At 32.9% G+C, this 20,993-nt stretch overlaps 3 protein-coding genes across 3 annotated transcripts; all 3 read left to right on the top strand.

Moving 5' to 3' along the window:
• Nucleotides 1-406: 406 nt before the first annotated feature.
• TRIADDRAFT_33791 (uncharacterized protein) lies at nucleotides 407-2,224 on the top strand (the record flags this gene model as incomplete). The annotated part of the gene is made up of 2 exons (XM_002118193.1): nucleotides 407-611; nucleotides 1,764-2,224. 2 exons carry the CDS (start codon nucleotides 407-409, stop codon nucleotides 2,222-2,224), a joined length of 666 nt encoding a protein of 221 aa, XP_002118229.1.
• Nucleotides 2,225-4,531: 2,307 nt separating this feature from the next.
• On the top strand, nucleotides 4,532-10,681 carry TRIADDRAFT_33811 (uncharacterized protein; the record flags this gene model as incomplete). Its single annotated transcript, XM_002118192.1, has 24 exons — nucleotides 4,532-4,599; nucleotides 5,724-5,764; nucleotides 6,285-6,328; nucleotides 6,436-6,539; nucleotides 6,904-6,943; nucleotides 7,096-7,169; nucleotides 7,292-7,326; nucleotides 7,443-7,471; nucleotides 7,591-7,694; nucleotides 7,809-7,913; nucleotides 8,299-8,340; nucleotides 8,424-8,496; nucleotides 8,612-8,665; nucleotides 8,781-8,842; nucleotides 8,972-9,018; nucleotides 9,135-9,240; nucleotides 9,342-9,414; nucleotides 9,493-9,580; nucleotides 9,678-9,717; nucleotides 9,799-9,834; nucleotides 9,978-10,050; nucleotides 10,133-10,190; nucleotides 10,319-10,392; nucleotides 10,514-10,681. The coding sequence occupies 24 exons, from the start codon at nucleotides 4,532-4,534 to the stop codon at nucleotides 10,679-10,681; spliced, it is 1,638 nt and encodes a 545-aa protein (XP_002118228.1).
• Nucleotides 10,682-13,480: 2,799 nt separating this feature from the next.
• Nucleotides 13,481-19,771, top strand: TRIADDRAFT_33800 (uncharacterized protein; the record flags this gene model as incomplete). The annotated part of the gene is made up of 23 exons (XM_002118191.1): nucleotides 13,481-13,551; nucleotides 13,774-13,814; nucleotides 14,043-14,086; nucleotides 14,222-14,325; nucleotides 14,505-14,544; nucleotides 14,791-14,864; nucleotides 14,964-15,037; nucleotides 15,144-15,172; nucleotides 15,777-15,880; nucleotides 16,031-16,135; nucleotides 16,223-16,264; nucleotides 16,417-16,489; nucleotides 16,557-16,610; nucleotides 16,715-16,776; nucleotides 17,415-17,461; nucleotides 17,556-17,661; nucleotides 18,404-18,476; nucleotides 18,579-18,666; nucleotides 18,766-18,805; nucleotides 19,055-19,127; nucleotides 19,242-19,299; nucleotides 19,381-19,448; nucleotides 19,550-19,771. The coding sequence occupies 23 exons, from the start codon at nucleotides 13,481-13,483 to the stop codon at nucleotides 19,769-19,771; spliced, it is 1,692 nt and encodes a 563-aa protein (XP_002118227.1).
• Nucleotides 19,772-20,993: the final 1,222 nt, after the last annotated feature.

Raw genomic sequence — 20,993 nt, 5'->3', positions numbered from 1 at the left:
CAACAGTCAACTCATTGACCAATTTGGAGATCGATTAATCGTTCTATTAGCCGTATATATATATATATGTAGTACAGCAGGTAGTGAATGAGTAAAATCATATTGCAACGCCACTAGCCATTGAAAGCAATATTGATTACAGTAACATCACAAGGCGACAATCCTGGTTGACTCCATTTTTGCTTAGGGTGATAATAAATGCATACTACAGCACAGTATCATAAAGGTTCTAAATATTTTAAATATCATATATTGATAACAAGTCTAGTCGACGTAGGACAATTGATAATTATAATTAATAAGAATTCTATGTAATGTCGATTTAAATGCAACTATTATACATCTCTACCAAGGACTACTTCAAGGAAAGGAAAGGGTGACTTAAAACGACCGTTAGTACAAAATAATGGGGAGGCCTATTGGTTTTCCGACTGAATCTCCAATTTATCAGTATGTATTGAAGTATGGCTTCCGAAAGCATCCGGTGTTGCAACGCTTATGTGACAAATCAGCTGGCCATCCAGAGGCAATCATGGCTGCAACATCAGATGAAGTTTCCATGATGCAGTTTTTATTGCAATTGATTCATGCAAAGAAGGTTTTAGAAGTCGGTAAAGAATACTTGCATTACTTCATAGATTATATTTTGCAAGTTAAAAGCAGTAAAGTTTCCAATGACTTACTTTGGAGCACATATTCGCTTAATAACTTATATCTGCATAGTTCAATAACGCTGTTATGTAGGATACTCGTATTTTACATGTTTTGCAAAGGGATTGCTTATCAACGCATTAGAATAAAAATACCTTGGATAATTTTACTATCCTTTCATCTTTAATGCCGCATGCTACAATAACTATCTTAATGGCTGTAGTTTAGGTTAAATTGTTTAGTTGTGAAGATAGGCTTGAAATTGCTTGAAGTTTGCTTGCTAACATCCTAAAATAACATACTTGTCTAAAATTGTGACAATTAGATGCTCATTATTTACGATTAATGTCATTGGCGTAGTGAGTCTATCGAGACTACACTACAGTAAGTATAATATAGTCTCTATTAGATGCTCATTATTTGCGATTAATGTCATTGGCGTAGTGAGTCTATCGAGACTACACTAAGTATAATATAGTCTCTATTAGATGCTCATTATTTGCGATTAACGTTATTCGACAGGTGTAATCGAGACTACACTAAGTATAATATAGTCTCCATTTAATACAAGTTAATATCCCTTGCCAGATATTCCTACTACAATAAGCTTCCTGCTACAGCATCATGATGCTGTAGTATTTGATGATGACTATTAATATCCTAGTATAATGACGGTGATTTCAAAGCTTTGCTCAATGGCATGAAAAATACCTTGAAATTGCTTGAAGTTTGCTTGCTAACATCCTAAAATAACATACTTGTCTAAAATTGTGACTATTAGATGCTCATTATTTACGATTAATGTCATTGGCGTAGTGAGTCTATCGAGACTACACTAAGTATAATATAGTCTCCATTTAATACAAGTTAATATCCCTTGCCAAATATTCCTACTACAATAAGCTTCCTTCTACAGCATCATGATGTTGTAGTATTTGATGATAACTATTAATATCCTAGTATAATGACGGTGATTTCAAAGCTTTGCTCAATGGCATGAAAAATACCAGTATATCACATTTTGTAGGCAATGAATATTGTGCTTTATTGACAGGCAAGCATATATTTTCAGGTGAATATAATAGCTTTCGCTTGATTACTTTACAATTTAGGTGTGTTTACTGGATACACTACACTTGGAATGGCTCTTGCTTTGCCTAGTGATGGTAAAGTAATTGGCTTAGACATCAGCAAGGAATTTGTTGATATTGGCAGACCGTTTTGGAAGGAAGCTGGTGTTGATGGTAAAATCGATATAAGACTTGGACCAGCTGTTGAAAGCATGGACCAATTGCTTGGCGATAATGAATCTGGTACCTTCGATTTCATATTTATCGATGCAGATAAAACCAATTATGTTGACTACTACGAAAAATCACTGCAGTTATTAAGAAAAGATGGGATGATTGCTATCGACAACACGCTATGGCGAGGTTATGTAGCCGATGAGTCTATTAACGATGCCGATACTACAATGGTTCGTCAATTAAATAGTATCATCAAAGACGATGAACGTGTTGAATTTGTCATGTTAACCGTAGCAGATGGTGTAACTTTGGTTCGAAAAAAATAGACTAGACTGTGCTACCTTATTATTATCTTGCTTATGATATCTAAATGAGCAATAGATTGCGTTACCAAGAATAAAATGAAACTGATGATGATAAACTGTACTGGAAACGCCCATTAAAATTAGACTGTTGGTATTCCTTCTTGTTCAATTCATTGTGTGTTTTTTGAAAGGCAGAAAGATGCTAAACTATCACTACGTAGCATGGCTAGTCATGTACGGACACAACATTAATACGGCACCGTATTAATGTTGAACCACAATATTGAACCAACAGCGTTGACTTTATTCGCTGTAAGTACGTGTACTATCGATCATCAGGCTGATAGCTTGGTTTATTCGTACTTTTATTCATGGATAGATGTAACGTCATGTTAGTAGCAATTTAGGAAATGTTTATGGCAGAAAAAACTACATGATGAAGAGATAGCATTTCTTTCTAGTCTGCATAATTTAATGTTAAGAACTGTTGCGGCCATAGTACAGTACTGTAGTTTATGATAAAGAACAAGACGATAGAAAATGATGCAAGGGAGAAAGGGATTCTTGCTGAGAGCTGGTTGATGTAGAATTGTAACAATAACTAAATATACAGTAGATGCATGGATATTTGCATGTCTATAAGATACGTGTACATGACATGTATGTTCATCTATTGAAAAAATTTTGCATCATTGGAAAAATATGACATTGAAAACCAGCAGGCCTGAGATAATTTCATCAACATTGATTTTAGTATTTTATAATTGGATGGAGCCATGGAGGTATCTTACGGCCATAATGCATTGCATGAATTATAGTTAACTAAATAGACACGGATATTTGCATGTCTATAAGATACGTGTACATTACATGTATGTTGATAGATTGAAAAATTTTTGTATCCTTGGAAAAATATGACATTGGATGGTTAACCAAGCAGGCCTGAGATAATTTCATCAACATTGATTTTAGCATTTTATAATTGGATGGAGCCATGGAGGTATCCTACGGCCATAATACATTGCATGAATTATAGTTAACCAAATAGACACGGATATTTGCATGTCTATAAGATACGTGTACATTACATGTATGTTGATAGATTGAAAAATTTTTGTATCATTGGAAAAATATGACATTGGAAACCAAGCAGGCCTAAGATAATTTCATCAGCATTGATTTTAGCATTTTATAATTGGATGGAGCCATGGAGGTATCTTACGGCCATAATACATTGCATGAATTATAGTTAACTAAATAGACACGGATATTTGCATGTCTATAAGATACGTGTACATTACATGTATGTTGATAGATTGAAAAATTTTTGTATCATTGGAAAAATATGACATTGGAAACCAAGCAGGCCTAAGATAATTTCATCAGCATTGATTTTAGCATTTTATAATTGGATGGAGCCATGGAGGTATCTTACGGCCATAATACATAGCATGAATTATAGTTAACTAAATAGACACGGATATTTGCATGTCTATAAGATACGTGTACATTACATGTATGTTGATAGATTGAAAAATTTTTGTATCATTGGAAAAATATGACATTGGATGGTTAACCAAGCAGGCCTAAGATAATTTCATCAGCATTGATTTTAGCATTTTATAATTGGATGGAGCCATGGAGGTATCCTACGGCCATAATGCATTACATGAATTATAGTTGCTATGGTTTGATGGACAAAATGGAATATGACGCATTTTTTTCATTCTGATATGATACCATTGCACGATGCTATTTGCGCACGCGTCTACCAGTCGATACTGTAGTGTCTACAGTACGTACACTCGTAGAGTACTGTACAGCAGGAAACCGAGGAGAAAATCTTTCAGTCTGAGTACTGTAGTCCCACGCACCCTTTACAGTACTTCAGTACAGAATGCACTGTACACTGTAGGAAAAAGAGGTACCGAGTCAACTACCGAATGGAACGGAACGCGGATGCGCACTTCAGCTTCTGCCGGCATGCGCCTGCGTAATTCCTTCATTCCCTCAAAGTATGTAAAATACGCAATATGGTACGCACTTCAGCTCGGTGCCCAGTAAACTCAGTACTGTACTAGTGTACTGTACCGTAGTCCCAGGTAACTTTGGTCAATGCAACGCCAGTAGAGACACTCAACTACCCACTCAAGGCATCGCTTCCATACAGTTACCATGCATTTTTCTCCCTTTCATAAAAAGAAATCAAAACAAAGGTGGTCACGCCCAAGTCTCCTCGCCAGATTGCTTTACCTTTCCCAACGGGTAGAAACCATTTTGGTGCTGCTTCGATTTATTTTTTACTTTCTATTTCCTTGGACAACCATTATGGCAGCAAGTATACCGTTATCAACGGCAGTGCCTGCATCGGAGGTGACTATCAATGTAGCGTGCAGGTAAGTTACATCAAACGAAATGATGACTACCATTAGTGTTGTTGCTGTATTGCAATGTCGATGATGAATGATTTTCCTTCAGTCATTCAATTTGGTCTTGTATCCAAAAAATCATATTATGTCTTCCAGCTGTTATGGCTGATTCCATGGGTAATATCAATCATAGCAAAGTTGAATTATCTTGTGTTTAAGACTCGATAACGCTAGTAGGAAATAAGACGGTGTAGACTGCACCCATAACGACGTTCCATTACAATGAATGATCATGATTGCTGTTGAATACAAACAATAACAAGTAGCCAAATAAGTGTAGTCGTGCTAGTCAAGTACAGGATTACCTACTCTACAACGATATCCACAACAACAAGTAGAAAATAGTGTTTCACTCGAGAAGGAAGAGGTATCCGGGTATTGGGATGAATTAGTAGGTGTCATAATCTCACTGCTACTGCATTCAAGTTTCCAGTTGTATCGAAATGGATGTAAGTTTGGGCAACGTTGGCATTTGCATTTATATCCAAACCAGCATGATCTACCAGTGTGCTAACAAACAACATGGATCTTTCTTTACTCACTGCTTTTGTCAATACTTTACTTAGCAGAATCTATTACTCTAGCATTCCCATAAGCTTAAGGAGAATGGGAATGGATTATTGGCTTTTGATCACTGTTCTACTCTGATCGCCTCCATTGGATCATGTCGAAGCCAAAGTAAACTAATCCATTCTCACTCAATCAACTTTCCGGATGTCATTTTACTGTTAATACACTGTTGTACATAACATGGATTCATTGAACATACCCATATCCATTTCTCTATGACGTAGTCCGCAAATGCTAATTTGCTAATATAATCGAAATGTTCAGTAAATGCCTAGATAGGACTTTCTTAGTGGAATAATGGGTACATCTCTGTTGTCTATTCTATGCTTAGCTACTGTTATGATAGAGAATAAGTTACTCCATCATTCATGCAAGCTTTACAGTATAATGCGTAGTTTATCTTACCCACTGGGTATCTTTAATATTGCTGGATAACATGTAAACTTAAACATCATTTATTCTGAGTCATGCCAATAGCCATTCATGAGAAACTATTGCTTTTTCATTCTTTCGGTAATCAGAAATTTAATGGACAAAGATGTCTTTTCCAAATCCGATCCAAGTAAGTCATATAGGATAACAAAGATAGCCAGATCTTTACTTTGTTACAATAGACTCAGAAGTGAGCTGGATTAATAGTACAGTACTTCACAAAGTTGAAATTCCATTACATGTAGTCACATACATTTGCAGTTACTTTACAGATTAAATTGTTAACGCTAACTTGCTTATAGTCTGAAACACAAAATGTAACACCAAGAATTGAAATATCATTAATTTTATTCATAATCGGAGGTGATTTTATGTGTAATGAGATAACGTACAGTCTCTGCAATGCTGGATATCATGTATCAGTACATCATTCGAGAATTGGCAAAAAAAATTGCATTCTAACTCTTCAAGTCTACTCATGCAATACGATAGATTGAAGGCTACTATAGACCATACAACTATCTCAGTTACAATAACAATCACTTTATTACCAGCTTTAGCTTGAAGCTACACTAACTATGATCGTGAATTATTCATGTCATACTGAGAGTTGAAATGATTTTGCTCATGAGTATTGTTGTTCATTACAGTGGCTGTACTCTATGTGCAAGATATAAATCAACGATACAGAGAGGTAGGAATAGACTATCTACCTTTTCCATCAATAGAACTTTAGATATTGACTAATGTCCTGATAATACTTCTGCATCATTTCTCTTTTGAATTGATTGAATCGTATAGCTTGGTAGGACAGAAAGTATCAAAGATAGCCTGAACCCGAGTTTCGTCAAATCCTTTGTAATGCCATACCTATTTGAAGAATGCCAAAGACTTCGTTTCGAGATGTAAGTATCAACTAAGAGACATCCACAAATGATGTCATGAATCAATGCAATAATATGCAGCGTTGAAGAATTAAACAAGTACAACAATTTCTGGTATTGTCGCGACTTCGGCCGTGTCACAAGGAGATAATATAAAATAAATATCCATTACCCTCATTGATCCAGCAAATTGACTACAAAATGTGTTCATAAACACAGCAATTGTATATTTAACAGCTACAATCGTTAGCACATATTTATAATATATCTATACACAAAACATACTTTTATAACTTGACTAATTATTCAACAAATTGTACTCTTGGAGGCTGCTATCGTCACAGGTATTAATTTTCTTTTTATGCGTTCCAAAATAAAATTTTAGCTATGACGTGGATTCCGCCTCTGCCAAACTTGATAGACATGTTAGTACTATTTTTATTGATAGCTGATCCTAATTGATTCCAAATAAGTATACATATTGTCAACAATACTTACGTATATCTCAATAATTAATACCTTTCGTATCTTTCCCGATTTGTCAATACCAACTATTACAATTTGACGAATTCATTAGGACTTTCTTGGTCGCCTTGACTGTACACTTGCGGAAATTCTTACTAATGGTGGAAAGATAGAAAAACCTTTAGAGTAAGATCGAAATCACAAATTGAGCAATCAATTTTGCAACCAGTTACCAAAATATTCTTTGATAATAAGACAATTAGACTAAATAAGATATTTATTAAATCCTTCAAACTTTCTTCCAATAGGGCCACCCCAAAAAGTAAAAAGAGTACTATTACAGGTATATGATCGACGTGTTCGCAACCCTACTCCTCCTATTGACAAATGCTGTATTGATGATTATATTCCTTTTTGTTTAAATTTATTCTTGCCTTAATTCTATCAATACCTTAATAGTAACGGCTGAAGAAGTTAATCCTTGTAATGTAAGTTAATCTGTGGTGATGTAAATCAATTCCCAATGACGTCGGTAGTTGTACTCTATCAGTCTATTGCAGATATCTTAAAGTTACTAAAGTGAAATAAATCCACGACTACGTTGTAGGATCTGGTAACGATTGAATTTCGTGGAAAGCATTTAGACAAGAAGGATTTATTTGGTAAATCAGATCCATTCTTGGTAATACATCGAATGAATGCTGATGGCAGGTATAATACAACGACTACTTTTAAAGTTTTAAATGTTAACTCTTCATGGTTATTTACGTAAACTTTAAAGTCAATCGTTTTAAACCATTCAATATTACCAAATTATGAAATTAGCTACGTTGCTGTACACAAAACCGAAATAATTAAGAATACATTAAATCCTTCCTGGAAAAAGTTTACGATCAGTGCCAAGAAATTATGTAATGCGGACTATACCAGGTATTACTCATTATTGTGAATTATGTTATACATTCTTATATAATATGGTCCAAAGAAATTTTACTGTATTCACACTAGAGTATTAAAGCTCGAAAGTAAATTGATAGCGGTTCAGGTCGATCGTAAATATGCCCCCATCTATTTAAAATCGGTACCGAAATTTTACTGTATTCACACTAGAGTATAAAAGCTCGAAAGTAAATTGATAACGGTTCATGTCGATCATAAATATGCCCATCTATTTAAAATCGGCTCGGAAAAAAGATATTTGCTATACTTGAACCACCAAGATGTTCAATGTTAAATTTTAATTTCGATATTAGAACATTTCATAAGTTTATTATTTAAACAGAACTTTGGCTGTAATGATCTTATATAATATTAGGTCTCTCAAAATTGAATGCTACGACTGGGATAGTGACGGCAGGTAGCCACAACTATGTAAATTTTTAATTTTCTGTTTGACCGATTATAATACGAAAAAATCATATTTTATTACTATTCTGTTAGCCATGATCTGATTGGTATATGCTATATCGTTTTGCAAGAACACCGGCATCAGAATTTTCCAGTATCTTTCGAGGTATGTGTAATTTCTTGTTAAAGAAATGATCACTATCCAACCGATCATTGTTTACCAGATACTTGAAAATAGTTCTACTGACACGCATTTGTCTGTAAACAAAAATTTTATTTAGTGCATCAACCCTAAGAAGAAAGAAAAGAAGAAAAAGTATAAAAATTCCGGCGAAGTAATTATTTTTTACTGATTGATCCAGACGCCACGGCTGAATTAAGAACTAGTAGGAGAGTACACATGTTTAAACCTAAATTCTGCTTTGTGATACTTTCTCTACCACCCACTAGATCCAAATTACAAAGTTAGAGATCTTAGAACAGCCGTCGTATTTAGATTTCATTCGTGGCGGGTGGGTATTACCAATAAATTAATTATATCCCTTTGATATAATGAATAGAAAAGTATTGCGTTATCGATCGATGAGATAGATTGTTGTATCTTGATGTTGCTACTAAAATCAATCCAACAATCTTTACAGGATGCAAGTTAATTTTACAGTTGGCATCGATTTTACGGCTTCAAACGGTTTGTCACAAGATTTTGTAATATTCTATAAAGTAAACACTAACATTAGTAAGCTGTAAAAATTTCCTCCATGTTCAGCAATATGATCATTAATACTGTATTGTTAAATTACTCAGGAGAGCCAAGGAGAGCAAATTCACTTCATTACAATGTTCCTGGTCAAGAAAATTTATATATGAAAGCTTTAAAAGCTGTTGGTGAAGTTTGTCAGGAATATGACACGTGAGCTTAGAGTTTACTGTATGCTAAAATGCGTCTAGTATGAGCTTTATTGAAAGTGATAATACGTAACTATTGCTCAACGAGATAAATTTAATCGATAGTGACAAAATGTTTCCAGCTCTTGGATTTGGAGCACGTTTACCGAATGGAGTAGTATCACACGAATTTTACTTGGTAATTTTAAAATTGAATACAATTATGAATTTAAGACCATGTTAATATTATTAACGTGCTTTATATTTGTCTTAACAGAATGGTACTCCAGATAACCCATATTGTTCGACCGTTGATGGTGTTTTAAACGCTTACTTAATGAGTATAAATTCGGTTCAGCTCTATGGTGAGTCACGTTAAAAATTTGTGAACTACCTTGTTAACGCATTATAACTTTTGGATTACTATAAATAATTACAAGAGGATCTTCTGATTGTCATTAGGGCCTACCAATTTTGCCCCAATAATTAATCACGTTGCTCGGTATGTATAGATAAGGCTAGATTTGAAAGTATCTATTATAACTGTTTTTCCGCAAAGTAATCGGGAGATTGTCTTCTTTAGATTTGCAGCTACTAGTCATCAAAACCCTGGCAGTAGGTAAGTACGAGTTTCTACAGTATATCTACATATAGATAATGTTGATACTACTAAAATTTGGGGGTTACTTTGAGCTTTCAAAATGAATTCAGAAAATATATGATGAAGAAGTAACTCGTTTATTTTAATATCGTACATTATAGCTATTGTGTTCTACTTATGCTAACTGATGGCGTCATATCAGATATGGTGCAAACCAAAGAAGCCATCGTTAATGTAAGCTAACCTATAACAAATTAGAGATATTATAGAACATGTACACGTATATACAATTTTATTCTTCATTCATCCATTTTAGGCTTCCTATTTACCCTTATCGATCATAATTGTTGGTATCGGAAATGCTGATTTTGCAGGTATTGAGTGAAAAATGTGCATAGACGTAATTTAGCTTTCAGCACAATGAGTTGCCGTTGAGCTGAGCAAATAACTACCTTTAAACTTATGGCTCAGTTAACAAACTTGGTATTGCCTTGCGTTTTAGCCATGGATGTTTTAGACGCCGATGATGAGCCGCTGTTGTCTAGAGGAAGAGCTGCAGTCCGCGACATAGTTCAGGTAGATTTTTGTCTAGTAGTTATTTTCCACGCTGTTCAGTGAAGTATGGAGGAAAGAAAGCGCCTTAGAGGAAGAATACTACTTACTAGAATTAACTGTTATTATCTATTTTGGCTTGCAGTTTGTACCATTTTCAAAGTTTTTAGTAAATGGTGCAGTAACAACCTTGAGTTCTGTTCAGCTCGCTAAGGAAGTATTGGCTGAGATACCAGATCAAGTTTTATCATATATGAGGATGAATCATGTAAAGCCGAATCCTCCCCCATCGTACCAGTCATACCAGCAATAAATAGCTGGTTGAAAACGAGCAGCGAATGGAGATAACACAATGGTTGGTAGTTATCTACTGTTGGCCTATCTCAGTTAAAATTCTAATCCTGTTTCCTGATTACGATATATTTTCATGCAAACTATTTAGCTGTAGATCTATGTTATGTTATGTATGTAAGAATACAATAACCTGTTGTACTACACCCCTAATGTGTTGCGATAAGGTAAGGTAATGATTTCTAAGATAAGTATATTTCGGTATTACGGCTATACTGTTTCAATGCAGTGCCAACATTAACAACTAAGCATGGAAACACAGCGTGTTATGCCTTTGTGAAAAGATTTCATTTTTATACCTTTCGTCTATTGCACTACTTTTACTTACGTCCCATGAATATTATAATGTTATTAATAGCCCATTACTTCAGCTAAGCCTATCAATCATGATCTGTAAGGAACTGGTTCAGCTGTGTTTAAAATTACATATCCTGCCTGCATATTAAATGCGTCTTATCAATCTCTCGTTGTCAACTTGTCCGTATTTCATTGAAAATGTTATATGAAAAATACCTTATATAGGCGATATTTTCGCTCTTAGTACCAACAGTTTATTAGCTGTAAATATCATTGAAATTCTATAGTGCTGTGTAACTACGTGAAAATGGATGAATTTTCTATATCATTATTTAACTGCAAGTAATCTATTGGCAGTTATAATTTAATACATTTATAGCCCTACTGATAATATTAGATTATAATGTTTATGAATTTATAAATTGACTATATCGATACATGCAATATGCGTTCAACAATATCATATTTTTGGAATGTTGCCTCTAGGATAGCTTTGAAAATAAAGTTTTTGGTACTGAGTATGAAAAACATAGACAAGCTTGATGTCTCCATGTTATGATTAATGCTTTACTTTATCTATACGCCGCGCGCATTCAGTAACAAAAAAATACGTTAGATAGCTGGTGCACTTGTTCAGCAACATATCGATGAAACTAATCTTATTATAGTAGAAAACGATCATCGCCAGGAATACCACTTTTAATGACGCAAAGTTTGGTATTTGATAGCAATTTTAGATTGAGCAATAGCGAACTGCACGGCAAAATAGAGAAAAGGATTGTAGTTATGCAGTTGTGACACAACTGAAGATAGGAAACCCTTTTCCTGATACAGTACGAGCTCGTACAGCATGTTTAACTTCGTTTTAGAATTTCGATGTCAAAAATCGACTTCCTTCATTGCAGTTAAAATGACTTAATATTCTATGTGCTGGTAGATGAAGGTTCAGTCAATATTACTATTGCAATAATTCATATGAATAAAGGACCTAACATAAGAAAAATTGATTTAAAGCGTGTACCGTTATATGTTGTAAAATGGCGATTTTACAACATTTTTTTATAAGAAACTACAGTGAAATTGAGTCTTCCGTCCACTGATAAGACTGATGCAAACGGTAACAAATGACGCCATGCATTACGGCTAAAGGAAGCCAAAACATGGTGGAAAAAATAAAGAATCACTTACAGGGTGATGCTTGTAAATCACCCAGCTTTTGAACTAATAGTTGTTGCATGCGTACAATATTTATCATTACCAAAATTCAAATTCGATCTATGTAAAGCTAAATAGAAAGTATGGCCGATCTGCCATCCATTTCTTTCTATTTTTTGGTTGTTTTTTTAGAAAGATTGGTAATCACAACTTATTATCACTTGCAGCGTATTGAAATTGCTGATTGCTCTTTCTTCATTCACATTTTATAGCTTGTCGACATTGCATTCTCTTTGTGTGATCTCACCTCCCCAGAGATTATTCCATCTCTAAGAGGTCATGAACTATTCTATTCCATGCTTGAATCATTGTAGCCAAAGGTTAACTAGGGTTTGATTTAATTCACTCAAGCCCATGTAAGGCAGTCAATCCAATCCATCTTGGCATTTAGAAAACTTGATGATGCCTTTAGTTGATGGACGCCCCTAGACCTAATTTAGAAGGAAAAGAAAAATTTTCAATCTCTCCGTATCTTGTTTAAGCAAAGAAACAGCAAAAAGGGAGTGAACAAGTGTTTACATTCTACTTTCACACGTTACATTGTAGCGTAGTAGCTAAATAAATAAAGGTTAAGGTTAAAATGACTAGGGGAGGTCGAGATTGTATAGTAAGAAAAGTCGAAAATGGCTCATGGTCCGCTATTCACTGTAAGACGATGCAAATCAAGTAACTACTATACAGTATTTCTAGAGGATATTGACTATCCATATTGTAGCCTTCTACATCGGCGATTGTCAACCAATTCTATCACTACTGAAACTGTGTGAAAAGCGACGCTAGAGGAAGGAAAGTTAGCATAGTTTGACAAACTCATTTTACTTATTCAATTGAAGTTGTGCGTGCAATTCTAGTTCTTCTTACAACATTTGCAAAGTTTTTTATCACGCTTATGTGCTATTATAGCATTGAATAACTCTAGTCAACAACTACAGTCCAAATTGGTTTTTGTTCTCAATTTCACAACAGAAGGAAAAATCAAGTGCTGAAATCCAGGTTACAGTTTGATGATGATCGATTCCATTCTGTACATAGATAATACTATTCGATTATCTTGAGAGAATTCCAAAAGTGTTATTATATAAAAATAGACTGCAGTCGATTATAATTATAAATTATTGATGCGTGTAGTTTGTTCTGCAATGAAGGTTAATGTAGTAAATACAAGAGTCATGATGCAAGGAATGTCTGCAAGCTTGTAGCTATGTGCATTCCTCACTTTGTATTATCCAACTTTTTTTTCTAGTGGCAAATGGCGTCGCCTAGAGAAACAGTTGATTCATCGGTGCCTGCTTCACAAGTAAGCCTTCATATATCATGCAGGTAATGAAGTCATTGATTCATATATTTCTTAAGTGTTATCCATTCGATAGCATAGGATTTCTTTCGATAGTGAGATTGTGCATGACCACCATGCTACCGTAGTGGAGATGATAGGCAATCATTTAATCAACACCAGTCCATTCTTTGCTAATAACTAGTAGCCTAAAGAGATTGATGATGATCGATACTGACACTTTTATTGATGGTACTGTTGAATGATAGAAAATTGGTGAATAAAGATCTTTTATCCAAGTCCGATCCAAGTATGATGTTTATGGATAGTTCTTGTTTCTTGCACTCTACAGTATACATTTACATTATTACTTTACATAATTAGAAGTATTTGCTCGGATAAATTCAGCGTAGTTTGAGTTTCTACCGCCAGTATTAATGAAATCAATAGGATGATAGACGAGTCTTGATAGTGGATAGCGTTCATTAGTTCTTGTCAATAGGAGACGTGTACTAATCTATCTCATCTTGATCTACAGTGGTTGTAGTTTACCAGCAAGATGAAAATGGATATTACAAGGAGGTAAAGACAACTAAAACTAAAATGGGGGGGGGGGGATCACATTAACTACATTGCACAAAATTCAATCTTAGCAAAAAGAGAGTATCGTCTAAAATTTGGAATGTAATCATTTTTACACCTTTATCAATAATTCAGTTTGGTCGAACAGAATGCATCAAGGATAACTTAAACCCTAAATTTATCAAATCATTCACCATGACTTACTTCTTTGAAGAACTTCAAATGATTCGTTTTCATGTGTGAGTTTGTTAGTTATGAATAAATCATTTTTTTCTTGCTACTGTGAAGAAGTACTCGTAGAAGTAATATTAAACGATGGCAGATATTAGAGTTGATTTAAAATTATTTCCTTCATGGATGCTCAAGATAAACACAAAATTGACCTGTAATGTTAACTTTTCTTCTACTTAATGAACAGTTACGATATTGATGGAAATTCTAGCAATTTAGACAAGCATGTAAGTTATAGATAGCAATTTTATTTTTTTTACAAAATGAATGTTGCATCGGTGAATTTCGCTGTAAAGATAACTACACTAGGTCAGGCTATTACTTTATTCACTTGTATTTCTGGTCAAGATATTCCATTCTCAGCTACGTTGTTTAAACTTTATATGGTTAAAAGAGGAAGGCGTATAAAGTCTGCATATTGGTGTAGTTTGATGCAGATGTAAAATAACATGATCAATCCTCAATAAATTTAGGATTTTCTGGGTAGAATGGAATGTAGTTTAGCTGAAATAATGAGCCATGGCGGGATTCTAGAAAAGCCTCTAACGTAAGTTATAAATGCTGATATATCGTCTTTAATGAAGTATTACAAAATCTTGGCTCTGTTGCTTATTAAATATTAGATCTTAATATTAGCGTAATTTAGCTGCATCATTATAACCCTCTCATCTTATGTAATAGAGGCATTAAAACCAAGAAAAATAGTACTATTACAAGTAAGTGTACCCTGTACGATTATTTGCTTGAAATGGAATAAAATTGTGCATCATTTCAGCAGCTTTCAAATAACTTGACGGTGTAATTTTATGTTTGAATTAAACGGCAGTCTCGGCGGAAGAAATCAATCCCTGTAACGTAAGTTGTCAAGTTAATTTTATTCCACGTACTGTTACTGAATAACTGGATATGAATAGTTGCAGCGATCATACCTATATACCAAAATAACTGATCTTACGAAATTCGTAATGTGCTTCTGATAGACTATAAAATGCTAAATGCTTAATTGGTCAAAATACATAGTCGTTACAACTGCATTTATTACATTCAATACTCTGGAAAGATATTTACAACTTGAAATACTCTGACTTAAAAATACATCACATCAATTTATGAATAATCTAACATATTTTTAGTCTCTTTTGTAGTATATATGAAATGATGCTATAGTATATTTAAACTACTGTACATATATTTTATTGACTCGCAGTGTAGTCATGAATAATGTTACATATTTTTAGCCTCTTTCGTAGTATATGTGAAATGATTATCTGTCGATAATATATATCATACATAGTTTTTCAAGCAGAATTGTAAATATTTAAAGCTGATATAATTATGTATCAATTTATACGTTAGCCAATTTCAATATCTTTTATGAGACTGTAAGTAAATTTTGTAATTTATAGTAAAAACATGTAGTCTGTAACTCTTCCTCATACTTTTAATTCCAACTACGTAGGACATAATTACATTTCACTTTCATGGTAAAAACTTGGATAAAAAGGATTTATTTGGTAAATCAGATCCATTCCTTGTTTTTTATAGAAAAGGTAGTGATGGCAGGTAAATTTCTAATTTTCCTCTCCATCTCAATTTGACATCAAATTGAGCTACTATAGTACTGAATAATATATATTTTAGATTCTAATTCTTGTTTACCTGCTAATTTACAAGATTGATGATACTGTATTAATATTTTAAACTTAAACGTAGCTTTGTTGCCGTTCATAAAACTGAAGTTATTAAAAGGACCCTAAATCCTAAATGGAAAGAATTTAAAATTCCAGCTCGATTACTTTGTAATGGTGATTACTATAGGTATAGTTGGTTTTTTTTATACTAGGAATAGTGCAGATTGAGTTATTTTATCCTGTAGAGATGATACTAATAAAGATTAAATTTAAGGGAGGTTAAGATTGAATGCTACGATTGGGATAGAGATGGAGGGTAAGTGTACCTTGTATTTACTGTACTCCAGTATTTACAGATCGATCAGTGGCTATTTTACTGGTATTTATATGGTTACTGGACTAAATTGAAATTGCCAAATCGAAGTTGGTAATTAATTTTAGCATCTCCTCCTAATACCTCTTGCACAGCCATGACTTAATTGGCGAAGTATATTTCGTCCTACAGGAAGTTAGGCATCAAGTTCTACCAGCATCATTCGAAGTACGACTCACAATTTTGAAAATCGATGTATACATATCTCTACTAATATTTATAAAACTTTTTATAGTGTATTAACCCAAAGAAGAAATTAAAGAAAAAGAAATATACCAATTCAGGCATGGTAAGAAAGCACTGCAACTAAAACATAGGAGATAAAAAATTCATTATAGGTAATAGTAGTAGTCATATGATTAATTAATGACCAGTTTGTATATCTTTCTTCAGCTTGTAATGTTGAAGATGGAAATTCTCGAGCAGGGAACATACATAGATTATATTCGAGGCGGGTAAATGAAACTATATGTATCATAACTTATAGATTTTGGTAAATAAATATTGCTTAACTATTTATAAATTTTTCAGTAACATTAAGTAATGAGTCGGGTACTTAATATTATCATGGAATTAATTTTCAATATTTGATTTTCACTGTTATAAATTATATTCATTTTATTCTATGATACCCTATGTACAAGTAGATTCAATTAACTTAATTTTTTATCATTTTACTTTTTTAATAAATAAAACATAGAAACTACGATAATATAGACCTTATCATTCCTACAAAAATAACTAACTGTAACAGACTAAAAGTTCTTGCGTTAATTACTTTTATTTATTTTACTTGATATATCTTATTAAATCAATTATCCAAAATATAGAATCTATTATTTAGGTTGTACTATTAGTGTACTAATTTACAGTTAGATGATTTACTATCTATTTGAATCTTACATTTTATTTAAAATTTTTAGACTATGCTTTCTTTGTAGGTTGATCTATTTGCTTACTCAAATTGCAGATTAATATTCTAGAGATATTACCGAATTTTATTCCTATCACTGATAAATGATAATAGATATGTTAGTTTCAGCATGGATTTCTCATTGATGTAGCATTCTTGCGTGATTATTACTATGCTCAGGTTACAAATTGAATTTAATATCGGAATTGATTTTACTGCTTCAAATGGTTAGTAAAATATCGTTTTAAGCAGTGATGGCTTATCTACAAATTTATGAACAGATTAAGTTTGAATGTTATTTATTTATCGCGGGCTTCATAGGAGATCCTAGCAAACCTGATAGTCTTCATTATAACTCTCCCAGACAACAAAATCAATACTTGAAAGCATTAATAGCTGTTGGTAAAGTTTGTCAAGAGTATGATAGGTATGACTTACAAATAGACTGCTAAGAGATGGTATTCTACTTTAATATTCTCCCTACCTTTTTCTGACAGTGATGAGCAATTTTCTACGCAAACCCTTGTGATTAATAGCTAAATAGCCTAAAGATATCTATTCTACTTTAACGACTAAGTGAATTGTTTCTTGATAGAGATGAAAGATTTACAGCACATAATCTCATGAAATATAAATAGATTAGTAGCCTGGAAGACCTAATATTCTACATAGACGTTAATCTATTCTTCAGTGATTGTGATGAATAATTTCGTACTGTATATATAGATAAATTAATAGTTTGGGCAATACGATATTCTACAATATTATTAAATTACTTCTTGTAATAAGAAAATGAATAGCTTGATAGATATCAGCTTTTTCTGTATCAAATTACTTCTTTTAGACCACAACGGAAGATTGCTAATATATACTCTTAAGATTAATGGTCTGAAACATATAGCATTCTACTTTCTCTACGATTAACAGATCAATAGCTTGCAAGATACTATTTCGATTCCATTTTATTTATCTCTCTGTGATAGTAATAAATGATTCTCTGCATACCCTTAAATGATTAATTTATTAACAGCTTAAAGAGATGTGGTAGTATTATGCTATTTCTTTATGACTGGAATCAAAATTCTCTGAACATACTCTTATGATTAGTAATGTCTTACTCCATAAATATTATACGCCAGTGCAATAACGATAATATTTCTTACTAATAGTGATAAGAGATTTCCTGCATATGGGTTTGGTGGTAAACTCCCATCGGGAGAAATTTCCCATGAATTTCACCTGGTACCGCATTCATTTTTATGATAATACTTTCATCTTAATTTAAGCATTTTGGCAATAGTTTTTCAAACTTGAATTTGACATCTTAATCAAATACAATATTAGAATGGTGATCCTAATAATCCTGAATGTGTCACGATGGATAGTGTTGTACAAGCTTATTCACACAGTTTAAATACTGTACAACTTTATGGTCAGAAAGGAATAACTTTGATTGTCTACTTTGCTGATTTTATTCCATCATTATCGACGAAATACATTAATGCAATGTTATCATATTTATTTATTACAGGGCCGACTAATTTTGCACCAATAATAAAACGTGTAGCTCGGTTTGTATGATTTTATATTATTCCATAACTTGAAGTAGTGCAGCTGAATAAGAAGATATCCTATAAATGCTTTATTTTGACTATATCTTCCTAGATGTGCTGCAGAGAGTCACGCAATGCCTGGTAAGAGGTAGGATATTAAAAATTTTTTTAAATATTTAATCAAGTATTAAAATATGCTAGCAATATAATAATTTATAGGCTAGTGGGGATAATTCATCATATTTTTCTGTTAATTTGTTATTTTAGCTATTCTATTTTATTAATGTTAACTGATGGCCGTATTTCGGATTTGGCCGCAACTAAGAGAGTTATTGTAGAGGTATGTAAGCATGACATCGATTTCGCATTTCACAGATTCACTGTTTAGATTCTACATTGACAGCTATCTGCGGTCAAATGAAGATTATCGTTTCGATTTGATATAATATCCTAGGCTTCCCATCTGCCCCTATCTATCATTATAGTTGGCGTTGGCAATGCTGACTTTACAGGTTCCTATCTTTTCATATTCGTACATATGTGATGTATACATCAAGATTGAAAGGGTATACTTTAATGAACATTCTCTTTAGGTATGGAGGTATTAGATGGAGATGAAACTCGTTTATCTTCCGGAGGAAGAGAAGCAGTTCGAGATATTGTGCAGGCAATTATATTTATATTTAACGATTAAGTTGATGATTTTATTCATTATTCTATACTGCTATAAAATGAGTTTCATCTATTTTTCACTTTGTGTAGTTTGTGCCATTTTCTGACTTTCTGGTGAATGGTACATTAACTCAATTGAGTGCTGTTAAATTAGCTCGTGAAGTCTTGGCTGAAATTCCAGATCAAATTTTGTCCTATATGGCAATGAATAGGATCAAGCCCAATCCTTCTCCGCCATCCTATCAATTCTTAGCGTCTCTACCTGATACTGCTAATCAAGTCAAATCCTCAGCTCCACTCTATAAAAAGTAGCACTGTTATTTAATAATTAACACTGTAACCACCTCGTACTGGTGTAAGTTGAAATCTGGTAGCATGAATATAGTTTGTTTCTGCCCGTACAGAAAATGATAGGAATACTATTAGCATAAAATTATATCCATCAGCCTTTATTTTATATATGTAGAATAACGTATTTGTTTCCTATCAACGTTGTAATTGATGTATAAAAATTTGTGCAATCTTGGTGGAACATTTTAGCAATAAATTGACCAACTTGCTGTGTAATAAAATATGCGTAATAATATCGATAAATCTTAATGCCATTAAAGTACTTTCGAATAATAGAGTAAAAGTAATGACTAATGCATTATAATATAATTTATGCTTGATATTTTCATATTATTTCTGATTATAATTATTAATGCGCAATATTAAATACCAAAGACTTATCTATTTCCTAGCTATTTACTCGTAATATTACGAATTTATCCCCAAAATTCTATCTCTTACCTTATATCGTTAAAAATTTATAGGGATAATACTAGATATTACTTTCGCCTTCATAGGAGTATCATTATTCGGTTTTAAGTGGTTTTAAAACTGGAATTTTGCAATCATAACTATGTAATAGTGAACAAAAATGCGTTAACAGCTGATGCTTAATTTATCACTAAGTTTATTATTACAATGTAGGCACTATGCTTATGGAGATGTGTCGTAGCATTTGCTCAGGTCTATAATTGCTATGCTAGGTAGGATAGTTAACCCCTTGTCTTGATTGTATACGGTAGATAGTTGTTCTGTGTCATAGTGCAAATACACCATGCTGATGATGTGTAAGCTGATTCTATTTAAGTGCTTCTGTATAAAAGTAGCATGCTTAAAGAAATTAATAAGGAATACAATATTGTACCCAATAATGTTATCTAAGTATATGATACTTATGGTATGTGATGATATTTGAAATGGTTGTATATTTAAATCTAGTGTATTATTTGTCTAAATAACGATATAAGATAACTCTTAATATTCCATTTTGGATCAACATGTACTATATTTACTGTTTACAATTAGAAGTTGTCAGCTCGTATGTGTTAGCATCGATTCTTGAAGATTTTAACATTATATCTATGATAGTATTAAATGAGATGATGAAGCAGTGTGTAATAGAGTAGTATTTAGAGAATCTGTAGATTATAATTCGCAATATCAGCTTATATATATCAATATGCACTATAAAAATAACAATTAA

Source organism: Trichoplax adhaerens, genomic scaffold (genome assembly GCF_000150275.1).
Source record: "Trichoplax adhaerens TRIADscaffold_39 genomic scaffold, whole genome shotgun sequence".
NCBI classification, from domain to species: domain Eukaryota; kingdom Metazoa; phylum Placozoa; class Uniplacotomia; order Trichoplacea; family Trichoplacidae; genus Trichoplax; species Trichoplax adhaerens.
This window is presented reverse-complemented; position numbering and strand designations above follow the sequence as displayed.